Source organism: Pseudorasbora parva, chromosome 18 (genome assembly GCF_024679245.1).
Source record: "Pseudorasbora parva isolate DD20220531a chromosome 18, ASM2467924v1, whole genome shotgun sequence".
Lineage (NCBI taxonomy): Eukaryota > Metazoa > Chordata > Actinopteri > Cypriniformes > Gobionidae > Pseudorasbora > Pseudorasbora parva.
Genome location: NC_090189.1, coordinates 5,112,164 through 5,140,013, shown reverse-complemented (window position 1 = coordinate 5,140,013; position 27,850 = coordinate 5,112,164). Strand labels below are relative to the sequence as shown.

Genomic DNA, 27,850 nt, shown 5'->3' with positions numbered 1-27,850 from the left:
TTCTAGAAGAAGCACCTGAGACAAAGGTGATGCATAGCAAAATAGTACCGTAACTTTTTATGTTGTTCCTTTAAGTGAAACAATGTAAAAAAATCATGTTTCCAATTGAAAATGTTCTAGTGACTGATCACATCTAAATTTTTCAGTTGTGCAAACTGAATTTCTGTGAATTGATGCAATTTTATTCACAGAAATTCAATTTGGCCAACTGAAAAATTTAGATGTGATCAGTCACTAGAACATTTTCAATTGGAAACATGATTTTTTTTAGAGAACTCGAGAACTCCCAGAGAGAAACCAATGAGAAATGAAAGTTTCCTCTAACCTCTGAAAATGATTGATGATATTGATTGTTCTAAAAGAGACCTTATTATTGGCAGAGTATCTCTCTGTTAAACTGTTAAATATAGGTTTATATATATATAATTTGCGATAAATCGATTAGTCAAATCGATTAATCGCAAATAATCGCATCCAAAATAGATGTTTGTGTTAACATATGTGTGTGTACTTTGTATAACTATTATGCATATATAAATACACATACATGTACACATTTAAGAAAAAATGTGTAATGTTTATATTTATGTATAAAATATTTGCATTTATATATAATATAAATTATATAAATAAAATAATTATACACAGTTCACACACATATTATGTTGAAACAAACTTTTATTTTTGAATTGACAGCACTATTTAGAAAATATGAGATAATTATAATAATAATAATTATTATTATTATTATATTATTGAAAAAAATGAGATTTTGATTTTTTATTATACGATTCATTGTGAAATGTATGATTGATTATGAAAAATATTATGCAATTTTATTATTTTTTAATTTTCTGATATTTTAATATGATATATATGTATAATATAGGTCCTTCTCAAAAAATGTGCATATTGTGATAAAGTTCATTATTTTCCATAATGTAATGATAAAAATTAAACTTTCTTATATTTTAGATTCATTGCACACCAACTGAAATATTTCAGGTCTTTTATTGTTTTAATACTGATGATTTTGGCAAACAGCTCATGAAAACCCAAAAATCTCAAAAAAATTAGCATATCATGAAGCGGTTCTCTAAACGAGCGATTAACCTAATCATCTGAATCAACTAATTAACTCTAAACACCTGCAAAAGATTCCTGAGGCTTTAAAAAACTTCCAGCCTGGTTCATTACTCAAAACCGCAATCATGGGTAAGACTGCCGACCTGACTGCTGTCCAGAAGGCCATCATTGACACCCTCAAGCGAGAGGGTAAGACACAGAAAGACATTTCTGAACGGATAGGCTTTTCCCAGAGTGCTGTATCAAGGCACCTCAGTGGGAAGGAAAAAGTGTGGCAAAAAACGCTGCACAACGAGAAGAGGTGAGCGGACCCTGAGGAAGATTGTGGAGAAGGACCGATTCCAGACCTTGGGGGACCTGCGGAAGCAGTGGACTGAGTCTGGAGGAGAAACATCCAGAGCCACCGTGCACAGGCGTGTGCAGGAAATGGGCTACAGGTGCCGCATTCCCCAGGTCAAGACACTTTTGGGCTACAGAGAAGCAGCCCTGGACTGTTGCTCAGTGGTCCAAAGTATTTTTTTCGGATGAAAGCAAATTTTACATGTCATTCGGAAATCAAGGTTCCAGAGTCTGGAGGAAGACTGGGGAGAAGGAAATGCCCAAATGCCTGAAGTCCAGTGTCAAGTACCCACAGGCAGTGATGGTCTGGGGTGCCATGTCAGCTGCTGGTGTTGGTCCACTGTGTTTTATCAAGGGCCGGGTCAATGCAGCTCGCTATCAGGAGATTTTGGAGCACTTCATGCTTCCATCTGCTGAAAAACTTTATGGAGATGAAGATTTGGTTTTTCAGCACGACCTGGCACCTGCTCACAAAGCCAAAACCACTGGTAAATGGTTTACTGACCATGGTATTACTGTGCTCAATTGGCCTGCCAACTCTCCTGACCTGAACCCCAGAGAGAATCTGTGGGATATTGTGAAGAGAAAGTTGAGAGACGCAAGACCCAACACTCTGGATGAGCTTAAGGCCGCTATCGAAGCATCCTGGGCCTCCATAACACCTCAGCAGCGCCACAGGCTGATCGCCTCCATGCCACACCGCATTGAAGCAGTCATTTCTGCTTCAGAAGGATTCCCCACCAAGTATTGAGTGCATAACTGAACATAATTATTTGATGGTTGACTTTTTTGTATTAAAAACACTTTTCTTTTATTGGTCGGATGAAAAATGCTAATTTTTTGAGATAGGAATTTTGGGTTTTCATGAGCTGTATGCCAAAATCATCAGTATTAAAACAATAAAAGACCTGAAATATTTCAGTTGGTGTGCAATGAATCTAAAATATATGAAAGTTTAATTTGTATCATTACATTATGGAAAATAATGAACTTTATCACAATATGCACATTTTGAGAAGGACCTGTATGTATATATATATATATATATATATATAGAGAGAGAGAGAGAGAGAGAGAGAGAGAGAGAGAGAGATAATATTATATAAAAAGGTTAAAATGTATTTATTTATTATCTTCCCCCAATAATCCACCTCTTAATGGTTGGTGAGGGTCGAAATTTGTGTTGATTTTTATTTGAATTAAAAAATTAAAAAATAACTGAAGAAAAAAAAGGTGAGGGCAGGCGTAACGGTTTCCAGTGAAGTGCTGAAAAACACATCACTATTGCACAACAAACACACATTACTCATTGATTTCCATGTTAATCCACATCATCTCTTCCTCTCACTCTCAGAGATGGCCAGTCACTAAACATCCGCTCCGTCCTGCCCGACAAGAGGCAAATCCTCCTTCTGCTTGGAGAACCAGGCAGCGGGAAAACCTCCATGGCCCAAACTCTGGCGTCCTGCTGGGCTGGAAGCATCACGGCAGACGCCCTCAGCGTTCGTCCGCTCCATCTGGTGGTGCTGGTGGACTGTAGCAGAGCGGAAGGAGACTTTTTCCAGGTGGTAAAGTCCAGCGTTAAATATGAAAAACCATTAGACGTGTGTGACCTCAGGGAGACGCTTCTGGGGCCGGCGGATTGTTTGCTCATCCTGGATGGCTATCAGGAGGGAAAAAATAAGGACTTGGATGAAACTCTCGAGGGGTTTCTAACAGAGCGGCAGGCCTGCAGGGTGTTAGTGACGTCACGTCCAGGACAATGTCCAGCCCTGGAGAAAACCGTCAGGACAGTGTTGCTCAACTCATTCAGAGACCAGAAGAAAGAGGAGGAAAATGGATACATTTCATATTAGCATTGACAATGATCCTGCAATTTCATGTTACAGCATTGTCCCGGATGATGGATCTGCCTTTCGTTTTTTGGGATTTTTTTGTTGTTGGTAAAGACAGTTTTTTTGGCTGGAGTTCAAACCATTTCGCAATACTTGAATTCAGTTGAATTTACAGAGACCAAGTAAAGGAAAAGAGAAATGAGATCATGATTAAAAAAAAAAAAGTGGCAAAAATGTTATCTTGAGCTGATTTAACTCATGATATTTTGTTCGCATGAATTAATGTTTTCAGTTGATTCAGTGATATTAAATATCATTTTTGAATTGGACAGATCTTTGAGATTTTCCCGGTGTATTTCAGCTTTATTATTGGCAGTGATATGTGTTTTAACCGTTACAGGAATAAAGCAGATCTGATGTTTTCAACAAAATATAATTACAAACTAACCATAAATACTGTTTTATCTGTCAGATCATTAGATGTGTAAAAACAACTTCTCTGTTCGTCTTCAAACTTTCCGTAAGCTGAACAGCTGAACGTTTATACTTGTTTATTTTGTTAATATTGAGTCATATTTTGTACTTGTATATTTTTATAGCTTCATTTATTGATGTGAAATGATTTTGATGAAAGAAATGAAAGTAAAAACTGTGCTCTGTTTTTTTTAATACTCTTTCAGCTTCACAAGAAGTTTTTACACACACACACACACAGACACACAGAGACAGAGTTGTTTCTTTCACTTTCGTTATGCTTTATACTCGATGTGATTAACTTCCATTTCTGAGAAAATACACTCTGCTTTAACTGGCAGCGGTTTAAAAAAAAGAAGAAAAAAAAAAGGAAGTGCATGTTTCCCGCAAAGGGAGGCTATAAAAATGCCTGCCTGTAATCTGGATTAACTTTATTGCATTAGTGCAGGACGCCAAACATGTTGAACTATTGTGACAACACTAAGGAAGAGCCGAATGCAGGAGTTTTAATTAAGCAACATTTAAAGCTTTAGTAACAGACTGGGAAAATTCAGTTACAAAAAAATAAACACTGAACGCAAAAATCACCTATACGCCTGAGGGTGTGTTCACACTTGGCCTGTGTAGTTTGATTAAAACAAACCTTGGTGTGGTTGTTCTGTAAGGGACGTTTTCACATCTATAAATATAAACAGGGACTTGACAATGTTCCAATGTTGCATTTACTTCTTGGTTCAGCTCGCTTTCTCAAGGCAACCTTTCAAAGTCTACCAAAATGTGTTAATGCTAGTACACCTGTCCTCTTATTGGTCAGAGTTAGTTTCCTCTGCATCATCCATCAAAATGATTGACAAGTTTACTCCATGAGCTTATTGTATTTCAAAACACGCAAACACTGTCAAGGCTTCATTGGGACAGCATTCCCGCAAAGAGAAGCGCAATTACTTTTACTATTATTTTAAGATGAAGAAGTGCTCTTTTGGTTTTCACTTGTGATAACTAATGTGCTCACTCACAGAATCAGACACTATTGCTATTAGAGAATATTTACTATTGCTATTTAATATTTACTATTGCAGACACTATTGCTATAAGCTTCCACACCTTTCAAACCGCCCCAGAGTATGTTTGCAATCGGGCTGAGACCGCCTCGTTCAGGCAGTTTTGGTGCGATTGTTTTGGTGTGGATCCGAGCAAGATTGCCGTATTCCCATATACCTTAACGAACCGACTTAAAGGAGAAAACACACCAGGTTTTGAAATAAATGCTCAGGTGTGAAAGCACTTTTCTGTTTATCTGAAACAAGCAGACCGAGACCACTGAAAAGATGGGTGTTTGTCTGCTTCCAAACCTTCTTATGTTTGTGTGTGTGTGTGTGCGTGCGTGCGTGTGTGTGTGTGTGAGAGAGAGAGAGAGACAGCTGCTTTTTTGACTCCTTTACACATTTTATAAGCTCTTCACAAGTGTATTTAGCGTAGAATACAGCATTGTTTTGGATGGTCGTTAAGTTCAGTCATGAAATATAAGTAATAAAAGCAGATCTCAAATTCATTCCAAATTTGTTCTATCGGGTTGAGGACTCAAGTTACTCCACAACAAACTTGCTCATCCATGTTTTTATGAATCTTGCTTTGTGCACAGTCATGTTGGACCCGTTCCCACAAATTTGGGAGCATGAAATTGTCCAAAATGTCTTGGTGTGCTGAAGCATTTACATTTTACATTTACATTTATGCATTTAGCAGACGCTTTTATCCAAAGTGACTTACAAGTCAGGAGTACAGGAAGCGATCCGTCAAGAAGAGGCAAAGAAAATGCTAAAAGTGCCCTAAATACCAAGATTAGTATACTACTCAGAGTAGCAAAAACCAGAAAAGGGAAGAAGAAAAGATAAATAGAGAATTTTTTTATGAAAAGATTAAGTGCTCATGGAAGAGATAAGTTTTTATCTGTCTTTTGAATGAAGCGAGTGATTCTGTTGTGCGTATGGAGGACGGAAGATCGTTCCACCAACCAGGAACAATGAAAGAAAAAGTCCTGAAGAGTGATTTCATGCCTCTCTGTGATGGTACCACACACCTCATTAGCGGAGCGAAGGCTTCTGATGGGGGTGTAGACTCGTAGGAGTGAGCCGAAGTATGCGGGTGCTGCGCTTGTGGAAGATCCATAAGCAAGAGTCAGGGCTTTGAATTTGATCCGGGCAGCGAGTGGTAGCCAATGCAGAGAGATGAATAGAGGTGTGACATGAGCCATTTTGGGCTCATTGAATACAAGACGTGCCGCAGCGTTCTGGATCATTTGCAGCGGTTTGATTGCAGAAGATGGAAGTCCAGCCAGAAGCGCATTGCAATAGTCAAGTCTTGAAATTACCAGGGCTCGGACAAGAAGCTGTTGCATGCTCTGTAAGGAACGGTCTGATTTTCCTGATATTGTGCAATGGAAACCTGCATGACCGGGCTGTCTTTGAGAAGTGGTCTTTGAAGGACAGCTGGTCATCAAAGATTACACCAAGCTTTCTGACCGAACCTGAAGGAGTAATCAAAGATGAACCTAGCTGGATGGTAAAATCGGGTTGTATGGTGGGATTAGCAGGGAAAACAAGCAGCTCTGTCTTTGCTAAATTGAGCTGCAGGTGATGTTTTTTCATCCATGCCGAGATGTCCACCAGACAGCTTGAGATTCGTGCAGCTACTGTGGGGTCATCTGGTTGAAATGAGAGGTAGAGCTGTGTGTCATCAGCATAGCAATGATATGAGAGGCCATGTGCCTGAATGATGGAGATGGAGAAGAGGAGAGGTCCAAGCACTGAGCCTTGAGGAACCCCCGTGGTCAGTTGATGTGTTTTGGATACCTCTCCTCTCCAGGCAACCTTAAAAGACCTACCTGAGAGATAGGACTCAAACCAGTGGAGAGGAGTCCCTGTGATGCCCAGAGATGAGAGGGTGGACAGAAGAATCTGATGATTCACAGTGTCAAAGGCAGCAGATAGATCAAGGAGGATGAGGACTGATGACTTGGATGCAGCTTTAGCCAGCTGCAGGGCTTCAGTAACTGACAATAATGCTGTCTCAGTTGAGTGGCCCTTTTTGAAACCTGACTGGTTCACGTCCAGTTGATTAGTCTGTGAGAGGAAAGATGAGACCTGGTTGAAAACAACTCTTTCAAGTGTTTTCGCAATGAATGGTAGGAGAGAAACAGGTCTGTAGTTCTCTACAAGTGATGTGTCTAATGTGGGTTTTTTAAGCAGTGGGGTTACCCGAGCCTGCTTGAATGCTGTAGGGAAAATGCCGGTGGAGAGAGATGCGTTGATGATGTGTGTGAGTGCTGGTAAGAGTGTAGGGGAGATGGCTTGTAGGAGATGTGAGGGGATGGGATCTAGAGGGCAGGTAGTGGGATGGCTGGAGGGGAGAAGTTTAGATACTTCAGTCTCAGTGAGTGAAGAGAAGGAGGAGAGAAAATGTTTGGCTGAGGATGTGGCTGATTTAAAATTGTGTGTGTGTGGAGGTGGGAACTGACTGCTGATGAGTGTGGTTTTATCTGTGAAAAAATGGGCAAGATCGTCTGCAGAGAGCGATGTGGTGGGAGATGGTGGAGGGAGACAGAGGAGAGAGTTGAATGTTCTGAAAAGTGTGCGTGAGTCTGAGGTGCTGTTGATTTTGTTGTGGAAATATGAGGATTTAGCTGTATGGACGTCCTGTGAGAAGGAAATGAGCAAAGATTGATACTTACTCAGGTCACATGGGTCGTTTGATTTGCGCCATTTTCTCTGCTTGTTTGGTCCAGTGTTCACAAAGAACATCAGATAACCAAGGGTTAGAGGGAGTGGAGCGTGCTGGCCTAGAAGATAGAGGGCAGATACTATCTAGACAAGAAGTTAAAGTGGAACATAAAGTGTCAGTTACAGTGTTGACATCCATAGAGGAGAATTGTGTGGGTGACGGAAGAGAGGATGACACAACGGAGGAGAGGTGAGAGGGAGAAAGAGAACGCAGGTTTCGTCTGAAACTAACTGGTAGTGGAAGTCTACGAGTAGTAAGATGTAGATTAAATGTGATGAAGTAATGATCAGAGAAGTGTAAGGGTTTGACCAAAGTGTTTTCTGTAGTGCAGTTGCATATGTAGATGAGGTCAAGTTGGTTGAAATCACCAAGGATTACTAGTGGGCATGAGGGAATGAGGATAGCAGCATATCTAGTTCCTCAACAAAGGTGCCCAATTGACCTGGAGGGCGGTAAATGACTACAAGATGGATTTTAGCAGGAGCTGTAACTGTAATAGCATGGTATTCAAATGAGTTGTTATTACAGAGAGAGGTGTGGGTTGAGTATTTCCAATTGGTTGTGATGAGAAAACCTGTGCCTCCACCTCTGCCAGTATGGCGAGGGGTGTGTGAGAAAGTGAAATTGTTAGAGAGAGCAGCAGGAGTTGCTGAGTCTTCTGGACGGATCCAGGTCTCAGTCAAGGCCAAGATATTCAGATTGGATTGAGTGGCAAAGGCTGGAATGAAGTCAGCTTTGTTTACAGCTGTCTGACAATTCCATAGACCCAGAGAAAAGGAGAGAGGAATATTAGTAGAGGAAGGAATAGGACGCAGATTAGCAGTGTTGCGCTGCCGCCTGCGTCTGATAGTGGAGCGTGGGTTAGAGATAGTGGGTATGTATTGAAAGCACATTGTGAGAAAAGAGAGAAGGAGAAAAAGGACAGAGAAATAAATACTTAAGTGCGTTCTCTGTGTTCGTTCTTCAGTGGAGTCGATCGTAGGTAGAATCGAAAAAAGATGTCTTTACACTTGTCGGTCTTCACACGAGGCGGCTGAACATGAGGGCTGAACGCTCCCGCTGACACGCTTATTAAATACACACTGATCACTACTTCAGTGCGAACATTTGTGGACGATTTTATAATTTATCCCAAAGATTAATCAGCGCATAGGCTGCCAATGACTCAAATTGAAACCAAACTATGACTCAATACCTGTGCTAAAAGCCACCAATTATTATTTGATAACGGCTGACAATTGCGTACAGCGCACTTCAAACTGCCCTGGTTAAAGTGCAATTGTAAATAGCTCACATAATAAAGTTATGAATAGAAAAAATAAGTGCAAAATTGAAATGTTTTTGAAGCATTAAGAGTCCCTTTCACTGGAACCGTTCACCAAACCCAGACTCGTCCATCGGATTATCAGACAGAGAAGCGTTATTGGTCACTCCAGAGAGCACGTCTCCACCGCTCTAGAGTCCAGTGGTGGTGTGTTTTACACCACGGCATCTCACGCTTTGCATTGTAAGGCCTGGATGAGCTGCTCGGCCATGGAAACCCATTCCATGAAGCTCTCTACAAACTGATCTTGAGCTTATCTGAAGGCCACACAGAGTTTGGAGGTCTGTAGCTATTGACTCTGTAGAAATTTGACAACTTCTGCGCAATGTGTGCCTCAGCATGTGCTGACCCCACTCTGTGATTTTATGTGGCCTACCACTTTGTGGCGGAGTCACTGTTCCCAAATGTTTCCACTTGTTATAATGCCACTAACAGTTGAGCGTGGAATATTTAGTAGTGAGGAAATTTCACGAATGGACTTATTGCTCAGGTGTCAACCTATCACAGTACCTTGAGTTCACTGAGCTCCTGAGAGCGACCCATTCTTTCACTAATGTGTGCAGAAGCGTCTGCATGCCTAGTGACTGATACACCTGTGGTCATGGAAGTGATTGAATGCCTGAATTCAGTGATTTGGAGGGGTGTCCCAATACTTTTGGCAATATAGTATATATAAATACAATAAGGGGACACCATCATTTAGGCCTGTTTAGCAATTGCTTTTGAAAGCTTTTATTACTTATATTTCATGACTGAAATATGTGTGTGTGTGTGTGTGTGTGTGTGTGTGTTGCATAAGGCACACAAAATGGGAAATACTTTCAAAGTCGTCATCTGATTTCCGGGAGACGTGTCGCTGTCTTTAACCGTCCACCTGGTAATAAAGCTGTCATGATGCCAAACCCCTTATGGAAAAAAGAAGCTGTTGTGTTTTACAACTGTGGCCATGAGCGCTTATCAGGATCAACTAAACTCTTCATTTTTAAAAGTATGTGCACTATTGTTGCAGTAAATTTGAACAACGCTCCATGAATTAATTGCATGTCAATCTGTTACTGTAAGGACATCGGCTTTACATTTTCCCTATGCTGCGGAATGAAACAGTCTGTGATTGGTTGCTTTACATGTCAGTCAGACGGCCAATGAAGCTGCTATGCAGTCTAGACCTTCTGCCGTCCATCTGAAGGTCTGGCTTTGCGAGACTAATGACTTACATCTCTTGATGCATGTTAAATAGAGTTAAATACGTAAAAAAATACATACTTTTGCAGTTAGTAAATCTCTCTCAATTGCAATAATTAATAACGTTTATGTTATCAGGACACTCGTGGCATTATGGTAGTGTCAAATGTCATTATTAACCAAGATGGTTTGAATGTAACATCACATCCAGGTTAGTTTTTAAAGATTTGTTCACTGTAATATCTGATCATAAAGCTGTAACCTAATATAGTTAGGCCTATTCAGTCATATTAAATTATACTTTGACTCAGGTTATTTAGATGTTACAACTTAAAGCATATATCGTGCTTACCCAACAAACAAGCAATGCAGATTATGCAAGACAGAAGTGTGTGGGCACAGAGGGATTCCCCGGTGGCTCCTAAACACTGGTATTTCCTTATTCCCTAATTCAATGAGACTTAAAAAACATGCCCAAAAAGGAACAAATACCAATTTTGTTGTTCTTTCTGATTCAAGACATGCAATCCTAAAACCACATAAATGCTGCGAAGGTTTGCAATGGACAAACCTTCAATACTCCAGTGTTATTAATGAACTGAATAAAACTTTCAGCAGTAAATTAATCGAAATGCAACCGTCACATGCACATATATTATGCACCCTTTGCATCATGCAAACACACACACACACACACACACACACACACACACACACACACACAAATAAAATTACCCATATTGTGATATAAGATTTAATGCATGCAAACTTTTGGGATTGACACCTGCATTTATAATTAAATTGTGTGTGTAGAGAATTGAGTAGTGACTCCAGGTCCTGTATTAGTTGTTGGTTGCAAATTCATGCAGCTGTCAGTCCTGTAAAAAAAAAATAGAGAACATGTTTAAAGACTCAGATAACAAATGCATTGAGCCAAAGTTAATAGTTCAGTGTGTTCACTTTCAAATTAAATGTAAAATGAGTCATTGTTGATGATTTAGCAGATAAGAATGTGCTATTTTCTGTTTCTTCAGTCCATTTCCTTCTTTCTTGTCTCCTCACATCTTCACTTTAATGAAGCTAGTGCTGGCCAATGTCCATGTTTGTGTGCTTAAAGTACTCAGTGGTCACACATGTAGAACCTCAGGCCTGTTTACAGCCGGACTGGACTGAAGGGTGCTTTCCAGACGACTCGATTCTGACCTCTTTTAACCTCTGCTGGACACACAGACCACAGACACGTTGCGCATGGGGAATTAAAACCGTTTATTTAACAGTTTTTTTTCAAAAACTAAAATGGCCACTGTGGACTTTTAGAAAATCTTTTCACACTAAAAATTGGTTTAATTAATCAACTGCCAATCTCCAACAGTGGACATACATGCATCACATTTTCATATTTTCACACAATAATGTTTTCCTGAAAGTCATTGACTTTTTTTTGTGGAATATACTCTCCATATGTATGATTTTATAATATTTTCACAACTCTTGCAATCAATGGCAAAATTACACCTTGATTGGAAATGATTCACACGACACACATGTACTTGTATTTTCATGCATTATTCAAAGGGGTGATGAATTGAGAAATCAACTTTCCCTTGAGCTTTTGATATATATATAAGGTCATGAGATATATATATATAAGGTCATGGTACTATAAGAAAATATAAATCCTGTAAGTTTCAGAGCTGAAAACTTCATTGTTAGTCAAAGAAAAACTTTTATAGGCACCAGGCCCAGAAAAAAAATGATTGTGTGCTTTATCCATGGACTGACGAAACACCGCTTCTACTGAATAATAAGCACGTGTAATTCAGACTCATGTGATCAGGCTAGCCAGCAGAAGAATATAGCAAGATATTGTGGAAGAACAGTCGCTGCATAAGCTTCCTTCGGATCATAATATTAGGATTGTGTGATACTACATTTATTTTTAATGAAGTTCTAGCTCACATGGGGAAGACTTGTACGTGTGTTCGCTTCATTTCACTGCAGAATCATTTGTAAACAAGTCTCAGGTCGAGCTGGATTTGCAGACAATTGAGATTAAAATAATGCTGTGCCTTCTATATTGGTCGACAGGAATGGTGCAACAAACTTATGCTCTCCTTGTCCTTTCTGCCCCAGTCTGTTCAGCCACACTTTCTCTTTCACATTTCTAAAGCTCATCTTCAGTGTAACTGTTTTTCCAGTTTAAATAGATACAGATCTGGATCTGCACCAAAGCAAATATCCTCACAAACGTCTCCATGGCATGCTGGTTATGTTGCCGGAAGTTTGCCTATTTTCAGGCGCTGTAATATCATTGCGCCGCTGCCCCCATGATGACCGCAAAGTTCCTACGTAAGGGACTTGGAAAATAAGCCTATTTTTTACAAAAAGAAGTGAAGTGTTCCTTTAAGAATGGGATGTCATTAAAGTTCATGTCCATGTAAAAACTTTTGTCAATAGTGTAGATTATTATTGCCCCCCCCCCCCCATAAATACATAATATTAATAACAACAATAACACACACATACATATTAGTGCTGTCAAATCGATTAATCGTGATTAATTACATTCAAAACAAAAGTTTGTGTTTACATAATATACATGTTTGTGTGTGTACTGTGTATAATTATTATATACAGTATAAATACACACTCAACTCATTTTGCAAGTTGTTTTTGGCTCAAAACATAGTCATGCTTTAATAGAGGGAGGATTACAAGGAATGTTCCCAGCAAAGCTCATTCTCGCTAAATGCTCATAAAAACTTAATGAGGAAAATTAATGTCCTGTTTATGAGATAGACAGCCCTTCTCAAACAATTACAAAGTCAGAGATGCAGCTCTGCCTATAGGGTTGATCCTCTGAGTGAATAAACAAGGAACAAGGAAACTTACCAACACTAATGTGAAGGTGATCTTTCATTGCAGTCTTCATAAAAGTGCTGCTGCCTGGAAACCTCTTCCTTATTTCCCTGTCTCCCTGCTGTTTTCTCTTCACTTCCTTATGCAACGTTCAATTCAATTCTCTGTTCTATTCAATAAGGCTTGAGGGCTGCTGTTATTAAAGCACGATAAAATAGAATAGTCATATCATTTGTCACAATATATTGTAAGGCTGCAAGATAAAAACATTTCCGTCATGCCTTTGTAATCAATAAAAGGGAAAACAATCAACTTCCTCCCTGTCTCCTGCGAGGAGAACAGGAAGTGGGACAGGTTTTTTCTTCCTCTATCTATAATCATATACCTACATTCAGAGAAGGAAGTGAATAAACAAAACAAGGCAGCACGTGCTTGAGACACAATAGAGTTAGAGATGTCCCTAGATCCAGAAGCTGCCTTTATAAGTTAAAATCGGTGCACAGAACTAGACGAAAAACATACATGGGTCAAGGTGTGAAGCTGATTTAGTTTATCCACAAAACAATGCAATTCATACATACAGTGACTTTCTGTGAATAGTTTTCCGTTTCCAAATTAAAAACTGATTGAAGTATAAAAAACTGCTCTGACGCTTCACCCGGTACAAAGTGCTTCACATGCAGCATTTGCGATTGCGATTGAGTAAATAAAGTGAAACTATCGTGCGCTGCTGCCATCTCGTGGTTGAAAGTGCACCTACATCACCAAAGATCCGGTTTCCTTTGAACATATCTCTCACAAAGCCTAAATTGTTTTGTGTAAATTGATATTTTTCGAGTATTTTAATATATAAATATATTTCTAAAGATGTTTTAATACACATTCATTATGTCTTAAACCCATAGGTGTAATTTGCGGGTGGGACTGTTGGGACATGTCCCCACCACTTTTTGAAACATTGAAACATCTTGTTGCATGGATGTACCTAACTAATACAAACAAAACATCTCTGGTTAACTAGAATAGCATCATTTCATTCATTTGTTATATAAGAGGCGATCTTAAACCGTATTATTATAAAATATTAAAGAATAAAATATTTTTATTCTTAGAATTGCTTATTACCGTGTTGTATTTGTATTGTTTATGTGCACTTGAAGCTTCAGCACCAAAAAAAAATTCCTTGTGTGTGAAAGCACACTTGGCAATAAAGCTCTTTCTGATTCTGATATATGAACTATTAAATTGATTTCTGGACCCCCCCCCCCCCCCCCCCCCACACGTCCCACCCACTTTTTAATATAAAGTTACGCCACTGGATGCAAATATGGACACAATACTTTTCCAAAGTTGTGAATTTTCACCTGAAGTATTTCACAATGCCTACAATTCAAGGTTTTTGGTTTAAAGCAAAAGCACATTTAAAGGGTTAGTTCACCCAAAAATGAAAATTAGCCCATCATTTACTCACCCTCAAGTCATCATAGGTGTATAAGACATTCTTCTTTCAGACAAATAAAATTATAATTAATTCAAATTAGAGTTATATCAATAAATATCCGGGTTCTTTCAAGCTTTATAATGGCAGTAAATGGCAGCCCAAAATTTGAGGCCCAAAGTGCATCCATCCATTATAAACGTGCTCCACATGGCTCCAAGGGTTAATAAAGATCTTCTGGACTAAATCGATGGGCTTTTGTAAGCAAAATATTGACATTTACCACGTTATAAAGTAAAATATCTAGCTTCTGGCAGACGTATGCCATTACAAAGCTAAGCTTGGATTAGCCAGGATATTTTGTTTAATATAACTCTTGATTGTTTTCGTCTGAAAGAAAAATGTCATATAGGATGACTTGAAGGTGAATACATCATGGGCTAATTTTAACTTTTGTGTGAAATATCCTTTAAATAATTGCATATGACAGATGCTTTGATCCAAAATGACTTCCATTGCTTTTCCTTCAGAGGTTTACTTGAGGTGTTGACTGCTCTCTGTTTGTTTTTCACTGTTTTAATGTGATTCATTTCAATGATTTTATGGCGTGACAAATACTTTTTAAAAATAAAATACGTTTTAATAAAATAAAATAAAAAGTGCACAATTCGGTGTAGTCTCTCTGGAATAACATGCCTTCACCATGACCCCAGCTGAAATCTGATTGGCTCCTGAAGATGATCACGATCTCGCTGACCTACGTCATTTCAGTCGCGCAGTGTTCAAACTTTCAGAGGACGTGGTGAATGGACAGCGTGAGCGCATTTAACGTAAGTGTCTAAAATAATTGTGCCGTGTTGAGTTGAATGATAAAGTTTGTGCTCTTTAACTTAATGCTGTTGAACCGACAAGCTTTCTGCCAAACTAAGAGCGAGCGGTTGATCTTTAAACACACGCGAGTGTTTGTTAGAAATTAGATCAAGGCAACATTAGCACTGTGGCTTCGAGAGGCAGACAAACCGATCAAGTTGAAAACACTCGTTTTATGTAGAGGTGTGTGTTAAAACAGGGGTTTTTAAACTTTATGATGCCAAGGACCCCCCAAATATAATGAACCTTTTATGAGGGACCCCCTTAATCAGTCTAACTATATGTTTGTATGGAAAAACCATTTAAACTGTTAGATAAATACGTGTGACATATTAAATACAACATATTTTTTCCCAACTTAAATTGGCTAATGTTGGACGTATAAACCTGAAGAAGAACATTTTAAATTAAAAATGATTTGTATAAGCAACTTTCACAATAATTGTATGTAAGCAGCTTACGTCCTGCGTTAAGAATACTGCCTTACAACCACAATAAGCAAGACAAAGGGGACTATAGTGAGAAAAACTCACTAGAAAGATACAAAGCAAACATATACAATTATGGAAAATATGCGGCAAGAAAGGAGATAAACATTTAGAAATTAAACAGAACGTTTGGTAGACTTGATCCCTTTTTGCTTAGACTTTTTATTCACCAAATTTTCTGGGGAGAACCTTCTGGAGCAGGGGTTTTCAAACTGGGGTCCCGGGACCCCCAGGGGTCCTCCTGAAGTCCACAGAAATTTTGGAATTTTCTTTAGGTTTATACATCCAACATTAGCCAATTTAAGTTGGGAAACAATATGTTGTATTTATAATGTCACACTTATATTTATCTAACAGTTGAAATGGTGTTTCCACCCATACATACAAATATATAGATGGATTTTAGGAAGAGGGTCCCTCATTCATCATATTTGGGGGTCCTTGGCACGATAAAGTTTGAAAACCCCTTTTCTTGAGGACCCTCGGTCCCCAGTTTAAAAACCCCTGTGAAACCCCCACACCTTAAGAAAAATGTGCTTTTCATTACACCCATAGTGTATGGGAAATGTTTGTATTGAACATTTATGGACCAAAAAAAAAGACAAATACTGTAACTAAAAATATTTTTATTAATGTCTGTTTGTAACTTTTCAAAACAATCACTTTAGCAAAGTTTTAACTACTTTCTTGTTATTTTCATAAATGCATACATAAAATATTAATGTTCAATAAATATACTGTTAATATAATAGAATAAAAAATACAAATAGAAAAAAATATAAAGATTCTAAAAGCATTGAAGGAGATCCCATAATTTAATATAGATTTACAAACGTAACAATAAATTCGATCTTATGATATGATTTAATGTCACATTTTAAATATGACATTCAAATACCACATTCATTATAAATGTGATTATCTCTAAAGTGGACACACACCTTAATATACGATACTTACCGTCTGAATCTGACCATGTTGTGTCAACAAATGGAAAAGTCAGCTAATTATTTATCATCATATGTTTATTAAAGGGGTGATGAATTGAGAAATTAACTTTTACTTGAGCTTTTAATATATAAAAGGTCTTTGTAATATATGAATATCCTGTAAGTTTCAGAGCTGAAAGCTTCCTTGTTAAGCAAAGAAAAGCTATTATTACCTCATTATCTAATCTGACAAGACTGCAGTCCCATAACAGCCCTGGTGGGAGTGGGCATTTTGTCAGGTCATTTACTGACAGTGCACATTTAAAGTGTTACTTCAGCGATTAGCATATGGCTTTGTATCAGTAGAAACCCTGGAGTTTATTCGAATGATCGTGCTCCCCCCTCTCATATCTAGGGATGGGACGATACACTTAAACTCACGATACGATGCACCTCGATATGCCAGGGTTACGATACGATACGTCACGATACGATATCAAATTTTATTTTTATTTGTTTCAAATCTGTGATTTTTTTACCACCAAAGTAATGTACTTAAACGAAAGGTAGGATTTTTCTCTTTTTTTTGCATTTTGGTTCTATGTTGTTTAAAAAAAAAGAAGAATTTTTAGAAGTCCGTGACCACATCTTAAACAGGGGTGCCAATAATTGTGGAGGGCACTATAGGGATGTCAACCGATTAAAATATTGAATCGCAATTAACTGCATGATTGTCATGAGTTAACTCGATTTTAAATCGCACCTTTTTAGCAATTGTAAATGTATCTTAAGTTTAAATTAAGTTTTTAATACTCTAACCAACATAGGTATGGACAAATATGCATGCTGTATGGAAATGTACATTTATTATTAGTGAAACCATACTTATTCAATAATAATCAATACAGTATGAAGACTAGACATATCAAAGGTCATAGATATGTTTATCTAAGAAATCGTTCTCTTAAGCCTAAACTTAAAAATAATGAGTAAGTAACTGTTAGTGATTTCTCTCATTTTAAGAATATAAAGGGAGTTTTTACACTGGCAGTTTAATTCAGAACAGGGCAAAGTTCGTATGAAAAATTGTTAATGTGTACCAGTGAGCGAAGCAGAACCACACCATACCTGGAGGAGGTCCATATAGTGCGGCCCCTTTAAGAGATCCGCATTTCCTGTTGAACTAACTGCCGGTATTTTGCGCGTGCGCGCCGAACTGGGCCGCGATTCACGTGGACAGTGTGAAGAACACGGACTCGGGAGCGCGCTTGTTCAGGAAAGTAACCTGTGCATTCGTTTTAGCCGATTGTAATGTATTTAGTTCAATAAAACACGTGTACTGTAAGCGGTGATGGTGTTAATGATTTACCTCAGACATGAGCGAGAGTGAGCTGCAGTGCATCGCGCTCAGACTGCAGAGAATGTGCTCAGTGAAAAAACGCCCTTTTCTTTCTGAAGTCTAATAAAAGTTAAACAGAAAATATGGTAGTTTATGTAGGCAATAACTGCATTTTTGGTTTAGAATATTAATGCTAATGTCAACCCTTTTCTTTCCCTATTAATGTTTGCTGCTGCACCCCACCCTCATTCTACGCAAATCATGCAGCAGTGCCATCTATCTTTATTTCGCGATACATTTTTTTCGACCTCGATGCGTTTCGTCACGTTTTGTATCGCGATATTTTGTCAAACGATATTTCGTCCCATCCCTACTCATATGGCTTTCCTGTAGCTCAACCAGTAGAGCATGGCGCCAGCAACGCCAAGGTCATGGGTTCGATTCCCAGGGAAAGCAAGAATTGACAACAATGTAAAATGTATACCTTGAATGCAATGTAAGTCGCTTTGGATAAAAGCGTCTGCCAAATGCATAAATGTAAATGTAAATGTCATATCCCCCTTGAGACGAGAGATTTATGTATTTTTTTATTTCTACTTGATCGGTAAAATGTTTGGCCAGATGCTAAAGACTACAGCCAGCAGAGGGAGCTATTTACGCATGTTTTCAACTCTCACATGGGGGATAGAGTCGCACTTACAGCTCAGCTCGGCTGGGCTCAGGCATTCATTGAAAAGGCGCGGCCGGAGGAGCAAAGTGAGTATTTTATCTTCTCAAGTTAATTCCTATGAAGGTTATTCTTCCAAATGCATGAACTGAAAACGCATCAGAATGAACATGCGCTGAGAACGACTGCCGCGAGCGTGGACACGTTTACCTCAGCTCTCATCACGAGAGCTCATTCAGCTCATCACGATGCGTGTTATCTGACTCCTGCTGCGTTTGTGCTGACACTTCCTCAGCGGCTAAATCACAATATATTGAACAGACACTTTCAGTTTTTAATCGTAGTGTCTGTTCTCTAACTGAACTGATTTTGTGAAGATGAAGGTGGGAAAGTAAAAGTTATTCAGTAGCGGTGGCTTTGGGAGTGGCCTCACAGGGCAGCGAAGTATTCTGGGAATTGTAGTCTTTCGTCCCCATGAGACAAAAATACATCAAAAAAGTCTAGAAAGCATCAAATTCAAAAATAATTTTACATTTCTACTAGATTAATGACCCAGTTTAAATACAGATTCATCTTCCCAGCGCTGACGTACCCCTTTAACAGACACAGACACAGCCAGCTTATTCCCATAATGACCAACACAATCAGTGCAAATCAACAATATATTCAGAATAACGTAAGTAGAGATAATTGACCCTTCGCTAAGCCACGCCCGAATACCACCACAGGCCAATCGTGGCTTAGCAACCGTAACTAGGCACGGAAGGTCTGTCAAGCTTTCGAGCGAGGGAAACATGCCGATGCAAATCTGTGCGTATGGATTGTGCAAATCTGATGCCTATCCTAAAAGTTTGGACAGATGGTGAATTTTTTTCTCCTTCCCCAAAACGTAAAACTGAAGTTAAGAAATACCAGCCTTGAATCAACGTGTGTGTGTGTGTGAGACCCCATTCACAACGTTAAATGTGGTCAGGATTAACAAAATCACCTACGTTTGCTTCAACAAACTGAAAATACATGAGGTTTTTGACTGATGCAAGTTATTACATATGATGCAGTATATAGACTATACAAATAACTGTCTTAGCTTTATTTATTAGTTTTGTAGGCCTATTGTAGTTTTGTTTAGACAAAATGTGTGCAAATTAAGACCTTCATCATTAGGATTGTTGCAGTGGCTGTGTTTATAATATTAATAAAACCCATCATGTTTGAGAGACTGGCTTTCTGTTATAAGGTTTCAGTAAATGTGTGGTTTTTGATGAATGGCTCAGGTCAGAATCTCAGGCTAGTGCCAGGTCCAAGGAGTAGATTATAGACACACGACATGTGAGCAGTAGCCCGGCGCGCTAAATATAACGTTAAGCCGGAGAATCATTGCAAAGTTTTCAGGCTAATGTCTTGTGTTTATTCCACAAGATTTATTGATAAGTTGTTTGATTTATAATTATTCGATTATTTTCTCATTTTACTTACCCTGTTGTGCATGAACATGCATATGAGGCAGCTGCTGATTGCGCTGAGACCATAGGCTTTAGCTTCAATTTTATTGAAATTATTCTGTAATCGGTTGCATAATATGTCGCGGATATATCCCGTAAATACATACTGCAGTCCCTTTTTTCTTACTCTCTCAGATATTTCCCCTGTTCGCCAGAAATGACTAATTATCTCCTCGGAAATGTCTGGCACCGGCGCATACATACGGTAATAGACGTGCCAGGCGCGAAAGCTTGACAGGCGTAGCAACAGTAACTACGGGGGGCGGGGCTTAGCGAAGGGTCAATTCTGTCCCTTTAGCGCTCGCTCAGTTCTCTGGTACCTCCATCTGATGGGATAACACACTGAAAATCAGCATTTCACTAAATTCAGTATTTAGTGCAGTTAATGACTCAGAGAAGGATTAACTGACCCAAACTGAACTGTGAAATATTTTACAAATGAGCCTTGGCGTGACCCGACTATAGTGACCAGTTTTCAAACTTAAAGCTGATTTAATTAATGGCTTGAACCGTTGGACCATTTCAATCTGCTAACTATCCTCGCCTGCCTTAAATCATGAATAATTGAGAGTGATTGTAAGTGTGATGATCATCTGCTAAATGAGCAACAGCGACCACAATTCACACCTTCAGTCAGTGAAGCCGCTCCCACAGCCGTTCATGAGAGTTTAAATGCTGGGAATATTCCCATCTTCACACAGGAGAAGAAGCAAGCAGGAGGAATTACTCCAGGAGAAACTACAGACATACTACTGTAAAGATGGAGTTTGAGGAAGAACCCTGCAGAGTAAAAGATGAAGAGACAGAGGAACAAATAGGTTGGTGTTTTGGTTTATTCTCTTTAATGAGGAACATTAAAATGAAAACTGACACAAAATCTGAAACTAGATGTCAGACTCGGTTGTAAATAGGGTTGGGTATCGAGTTCAATTCCTTTTATTTACCGACCAAATTGCCAAATAAATAGTTTTCAGGAAATCTCTAATGTAAAGCTAGCGCTGTAGGCTGAATAAAAAGAAGATAGAAATGCTTTGACTGATTAAACCTGAAGACAATAAGCACATGGCTGCATCAAGATATGCTGTATTTGAGTTCTTCAAGCCTTCTCTGGCATTTTCATAATAATAAAGTATGCAGTGTAGGGATGCTCATATTGATCATTTAACCGTTATTCGAAAGTTAGAATTTTGACCGATTAGTACTATCAGTTAAACGGTTTAAAAGGTTTGTTTGCTGCATATATAAAGAATAATATGCTGTATTGTTAACTCAAGGGGTGCGTCGACATGTGTGGTTGCACATATTTGGCAAAATGAAGCAATGGAAAATAAATAGGCCTACTGTGTGGGACCATTACGACAGAAAGGGCGACAAAGTTACTTGCAAAATATGCTATGCGGTATTAAAGTACAGCAGTAGTTTAAGCTCCTGACTGGTGTAAAGCGCTTCCCAAAACGTTCAGACCGAGCATCGTTTACTCCTGATCACAGAGCCGCTCTTCACTAGAGTTCAGATGCTCTGCCTTAGACGAAACTTGACCCAATCCAGCCACTATCCTCGGGCTGGGCCCTTGATCAAGCACTTGTGTTTTTAAATCAATAGAATTAGTACATATTTAATAATCAATATGATAATACCTTTATTAGCCCAATTGGTGGCAGAAAGATATGTCATTATATATATATATATATATATATATATATATAGTAATAAAGTATGAAGTGTAGGGATGCTCTACATATATATATATATATATATATATATATATATATATATATATATATATATATATATATATATATATATATATTAATTATATACACCCAATATACACTACCAGTAAAACATTTTGGAACGGTAAGATTTTTAAAAATCACCAAGGCAGCATTTTTATTAGAAATACAAATTTTTTTTGTTTTCTATTTAAAATTTCTATTTACTGTTGTCAGGTAAATTATTTATCTGACATAAAAAGCTTTTGTAACATTGTACTACCATTTAAATGTTTTGGGTCAGTACAAAAAACAACAACAAAAAAAACATATATATATATATATATATATATATATATATATATATATATATATATATATATATATATATATATATATATATATATATATATATATATATATATATATATATATATATATATATATATATAATATGTGTGTGTTTTTGGGAAAGCACTTAAATGAATACATTTATTTAGCAGGGATGTGTTGAATTTATCAAGTGACAGTATAGAAATGTATAATGTTGCAAAAGCTTTATATTTAGGATAAATGCTGTTCTTTTGAACTTTCTATTCATCAAATAATCCTTTTTTTGAGCTTTGCTTTTACTCATCATGTGACACTGAAGACTGGAGTAATGATGCTTAAAGTTTAGCTTTGCAACACAGGAATAAATTACATTTTTAAATATATTAAGTTATTTTAATAATATTTCACATTATTACAGCTTTTTTGTATTTCTAATAACATAAATGCAGCCTTGATGAGCAAAGGAGACTTTTTTAAAAACATTTTTAAAAAAACGTACCGTTCTAAAACTTTTGACTAGGGATGCACGATATTGGATTTTTTCCCGATATCTATAAATATTGCCTTGAATTTCTGAATGCGCATACAGAAGACCTGACTGTCAGCAGCAGATTTTCCAAGTTTTCACAACAAAACGAGTCCAATCGCATCTCCCCACTCTCTAGCGTGTGCGGCAGCCTCCACAGCAGCAGAAGCTCCTCCAGGTCCTAGTGCCTGCCCGCCAGTCTGCTATATATTTATAAATTTAGTGGGGGTGCTGTTGTTACAGTAAAACAATGAAAAGTAGAATACACAAATAAATTGAAGTTACTTCTTGTTCTGAATAAACAAATCAGTAATGATGCCATAAATGACAAGCATGACACTTGTAAATTAAATACGTTTATATACAGTGTATCAATCTATAATAAAATTTTAGGAAATGGATGATGAAAAATAATCCAAGGAGCTCTACAATAATTGTAGAATTGAAAGACCGCATCAACGGTTGTCATCCCACCCCTTACTTCATGTGCACAAATGTTAAATCCAAAAATACAATATTTAGGTTACTGCTAGCCTAGAAATCTAGACGCATTCTAGTGGCAACAAATCTAATCTGCCCGCGAGTGTCGTAACTCGCAATACACTTCTGAGCTGTAATCGCCAAACTCTGGTCAGGCCAATCACATCGTGTAAAGAGTCAGTGGGCGGGGCTTAACATAATGACGACGGCTGAGTTGCGTTTGCGTGCTAGTAAACAGAGAAACTGGCGAACGGCGGTCTTTCGAATCAGCTTTGACCGCGACTCTGGAAGACTTGGAGTTAAGCTTTTCTCTGAGAAAAGAACAAAGAACGGCACTGAAGTCATTCTTAAGAAGGGAAGATGTGTTCTGAGTTTTGCCGACCAGATACAGCGAAAGTTTAATCTATATCAACCGTCTATGCTATCAACGAGATCTGTTTCACCTTCGTTGCTCTGGTTGGTGTAGCGCTATCCTATCGCGTGCAGAGGGAGTTTGAAAGACAACCGTTTATCCGCCCCTCGGATTGAGCTGTCAATGGTGAGTTTCCAGACCAAACATCTTAATGTGGGTCTGGCTTGTCAGGCTAGGTTACAGCTGGATCTGGGGTGAAAAATGACTGGCTTTATTATTGTTATTTTCAGGGCTGTTAATACCCTTATCATTAAAAGACCTTTATTAACATTTATTTATTTTCAACAAGAATACTTTAAGGAAGGAGACCCCAGAAATCTGAAACCAGAATGAAATTATTTTTTTCGCTTAAAATGGTGTTGTTTCCAAACAAAGGGGAAAAAATAAACATATATCGGCATCAGTATCGACATCGGCCAAACTGAGCTGAAAAAAAAACGACATATCGGATATCGGCAAAAATCCAATATCGTGCATCCCTACTTTACATGCAATGTATTTGCTTGTTTTTACCTGAAGAATGACTGCAGTTCTGACATGGTCTCATCGCTGCTGCGCTCCTTGCACACGTGAGTTATTGCAGGCGCATATCAAAACGTTATCATATCGGCAAGGCAAATCGGCATATATTTTTTCATATCGGCCGATGCCGTTTTTTAAAATTTAAGCGTTTATCGGCCAATTCCGATGTCATGCTGATAGTATCGTGCATCCCTACTTTTGACCAGTAGTGTATATATGTACTTTATTTTAAAGAATATATATATATATATATTTTTTTTTTAGCAAAGTAAGGACTAATACTATAACTAAGAAACAAATGTTTACAAAGTTGCACAAGTCAGGATATGTCTATCATGCAGTGATGAAGCTCAGCATTCTGAACAGAAACAATCTGAGACGCCAGTCATGAGCTGTTAGTATGAACAGTGCGCTTTGCTTAACCATTATTTTCGTTTTGTTTAGTTAAAAAAAAGTACATATTTCAAGATTTTTCCTCATGTCTGTGAGGCACGTTGCCTGCTGAGTTTCGGTTTATTTATGAGATGCGCTCCAGTTCATGTGCAATGAAAATGATCGATCTCTAGTGCCTTCGTTTCACAATTATTGACTGCTATAGCCTTTTTACTTTATATTTATTAAATCCAAGCAATGGCTAATGAAACATTGATTAAAATAAAGATACAATTTATAGAAATTAAATTATCTTCAAATAAAGGCTTTCTACAAAACAAAACTTAATGAAGTGGTCGAAATAATTTCTGACCCACTTGCATCTTTGCACTTTTCATAATCAGGTGAAATTGAAAGATAACATAATATTTAAACATAAATATGAACAATATATTGTCTAATGTGTACAACAAGTATAGTAGGATACAGTACAGATAAATGTCATGTCTAAACGGGATTTGAGTGAACGTCATTTTACCGGTGAGACGTTCACGAGTGGAGCGCACTGGCATAGAGCGAATCATTGAGCTGAGCGTCACACCGGTCCACTTCGCTCATTATATTCCTCGTATTAAAAAATGGTCAGGTTTAAATTGGGCTCTGGCTCATAAATACAGCTAAGGTGTCGTGCACGTGCACGGGCTTGGGTGGGGTCGGGCTTGATTTTTTTTTTTCTTAGCTGTACTCTTCACTAACTCCCTGTGCATATATTTATTTCATTAAAATAACAGCCTTTGTGCTTCCACAATCGCGCACAACCCTAAATTGCGATTGTGGGACTTTTGATTAATCATGCAACCCTACTTGAAATGTCTACTTTTGAACAAATGATTCCCAGCCTTAGTAGTAAATTATTATTTTTTGTTTGTTTAATACAAACTGTTTGTTCTCATTTGGCTTAGACTCGATGGAAGTGAATGAAGACAAACACCACCGGTCTCAAAAACTTCATTTCTCAAATGAAAAAGGAAATGCTGCCATTTCACAGAACTGCACACAAAAACAAGCTAAAAATACTGCACCCGGAGGACTTCTTACCTGCTCTGAGTGTGGAAAGAGTTTCATGCGTAAAGGAAACTTAAATGAGCACATGAGGATTCACACTGGAGAAAAACTGTTCTCATGCACTCAGTGTGAAAAGAGTTTCACTCGGAAAGGACACTTAAATTCTCACATTAAATCTCACACTCAAGAACTTTTTTCCTGCTCTGTGTGTGGAGAGAGTTTCAGGCTTAAAAGATGCTTAAATCTGCACGAGAGATCTCACACTGGGGAAAATATGTTCACATGCACTCAGTGTGGAAAGGCTTATACATCCAAAAGCTCTCTCAATGATCATTTGCTCCGTCATGCTGGGGTGAAGTCGTTTCACTGTGATCACTGTGATAAAACATTTGTTTTAGTAGCAAACCTAAGATCACACCTTAGAGTTCATTCTGATGAGAAGCCTTACGTGTGTTCTGTTTGTGGAAAGAGATTTTTACGACAGCAAGGTGTAAAAGAGCATGAGCGTCTTCATACCGGTGTGAGACCTCACATGTGCTCTCACTGTGGGAAAGCCTTCTCATTGTCCAGTGACTTGATAAAACACGAGAGAATTCACACTGGAGAGAAACCGTACAAGTGCTCACACTGTGAAAAGTGTTTTGCTCAGGTAGGATCCTTGAAATATCATGAGAGAAAATATCATTCTGGAGGAAAGTCTAAACAAAATATTCAAAAGAAAAAGCCTCGCCAGAAGGTGTAACTCTAATTAATTTAGCAGAATTCATGTTCCGATCATTCACGTTCAAGAAAATAATTTGATAATCTGCTAAAGCAATAGATGGTATTCCTTGAGGCATAGCGACTCCATCTGAGAGAGAAGTTTGTTCAAATGAAGGATTAGTGAAGATTGTCTTACATTTAAAATTGTGGGGAGGTCAAAATGTCTTTTGTTGATGTTGTGGAGTAACTCTAGTAAAACTGACTGAATGACGATAATCAGTCTTTCACATCTCCATCATATGCTGAACACATTCAGTTCAGTCTGACTGTTAAGAAATGATGCTTTATTATTATATCCTCTTACAGCTTGTGTAATTTGTTACATGAACAGAAAAAACATACTTAATGAGTTGATGAACTTAATGAACAAAATTTCTTCATGCACAGGATTTTGATTGTAGCCATGTATAATAATGGATTAACTGTGCATTAATAAATCACTGTTTAAATCTAAAAAGTGATTTGTTTTTTCATTATTTTTATACACACAACTCAACTCGTTAGCAGGGCATAAGCAGCGCAGAAGCAGTGCGTTTGGAGAGCGGGAGCCGCACCCTTTGTGCTTTCAGACTGCCAGCGTTTGTCTCGCGCAGCTGAACTGTGGCTTGAGTATTGCAAATACAGACGAATATTATCCATTCTGTCACATTTTCCATAGCCTGGATGCCAGCCGAAATTAGCCCCGCCCACAACATCTTTAGGTCTGGACCATAGACCGTAAAAAAATATGGACGACTCGACATCATCCGTTTCCGCTTGGCAGATTTGAAGCTTTCAGGAGGCCTTGCACGGCGCGGACATCTTGGGACCGAGTCTGCGCAGTAGCGATTTCGGGACCGGAGTTGCGCAGTAGAGCGCAGGAAGTAGAGCAGGAAGTACAGTCGCGATATCAAAAGCCTGCCCACACTCTCGCAGATGCAGGACAATAAATAATGTTGGTGTGAAATAAACAGTTATGGAAATGTAGAAATTAAAGCTAAAGCTCTAATCTGCTCCCAAAAATTTCGAAAAAAGTCCGTTAGTGCCTCAGTGACAACTTCACTCAGAGAAGACGCCAGTCTCAGCTGTCAATCATGACGTCACACCCCCCGTTTTTATAGCATCAAATAACTAACTCAAAGTAAACTTATTTTTAAAACGAACACCTGAAATGAAATCATCGTGATGATAACTGCCTTCAGTGACAAACTAACTTTGGGGAAACATTTTTGAAGTGTAATTTTATTATTTAGTTTGCCTCGCGTCCATTAGAAAACACAGAGGGGCGGCTATACTGGGACCGGTCACCGGGGGGGGCGATCGAGGCGCGAAAGCTTCAGTAAATGGGAGGGAGACTGCAGGCTTGGTCTGGACGTTCGGTCTGGACTCGATCCGTAGAGGAGTTATTATGCCCGAACAGAAACTGTTCAGACCAATCACATTGTCAGGGCGATGATTGACAGATTATCACCAGAAACGTAATCAGCCACGTCATCAAAGAGCGCTTGGGTTGAAGAACTGAGATGTGTAGATTCCCGCCATCGCGTCTGTTTCAGAGGATATCGACAGCGCATT

The 27,850-nt window shown here is 38.4% G+C and overlaps 2 protein-coding genes and 1 long non-coding RNA gene across 7 annotated transcripts in view; 2 read left to right on the top strand and 1 right to left on the bottom strand.

Annotated features, from left to right (window-relative positions):
* The window catches only part of si:ch211-241b2.5 (butyrophilin-like protein 1), a 20,986-nt gene extending 17,052 nt beyond the window's left edge, over positions 1 to 3,934 (top strand). For all 3 annotated transcript variants that reach the window (XM_067423725.1, XM_067423727.1, XM_067423726.1), the window contains exon 9: positions 2,780 to 3,934. In XM_067423725.1, the coding sequence (XP_067279826.1) occupies positions 2,780 to 3,281 (502 nt within the window). In that variant the 3' untranslated portion in view covers positions 3,282 to 3,934. The remainder of the gene's footprint in view (positions 1 to 2,779) is intronic.
* A 6,895-nt stretch (positions 3,935 to 10,829) lies between these two features.
* On the bottom strand, positions 10,830 to 13,207 carry LOC137046522 (uncharacterized). Of its 3 annotated transcripts, none has more exons than XR_010898986.1 (3): positions 12,913 to 13,207; positions 10,981 to 11,238; positions 10,830 to 10,898 (listed from the first exon to the last, which is right to left on the bottom strand). It is a non-coding gene; the product is annotated as an uncharacterized lncRNA (long non-coding RNA). The 3 variants fall into 3 exon arrangements; XR_010898985.1 differs by having other exon boundaries at positions 10,981 to 11,235; XR_010898987.1 differs by having other exon boundaries at positions 10,832 to 10,898; positions 11,083 to 11,235.
* Positions 13,208 to 20,817: 7,610 nt separating this feature from the next.
* Positions 20,818 to 26,731, top strand: LOC137046503 (gastrula zinc finger protein XlCGF57.1-like). The gene is made up of 2 exons (XM_067423765.1): positions 20,818 to 20,930; positions 25,432 to 26,731. The coding sequence occupies exons 1-2, from the start codon at positions 20,873 to 20,875 to the stop codon at positions 26,274 to 26,276; spliced, it is 903 nt and encodes a 300-aa protein (XP_067279866.1). The 5' UTR covers positions 20,818 to 20,872; the 3' UTR covers positions 26,277 to 26,731.
* The last annotated feature ends 1,119 nt before the right edge of the window (positions 26,732 to 27,850 follow it).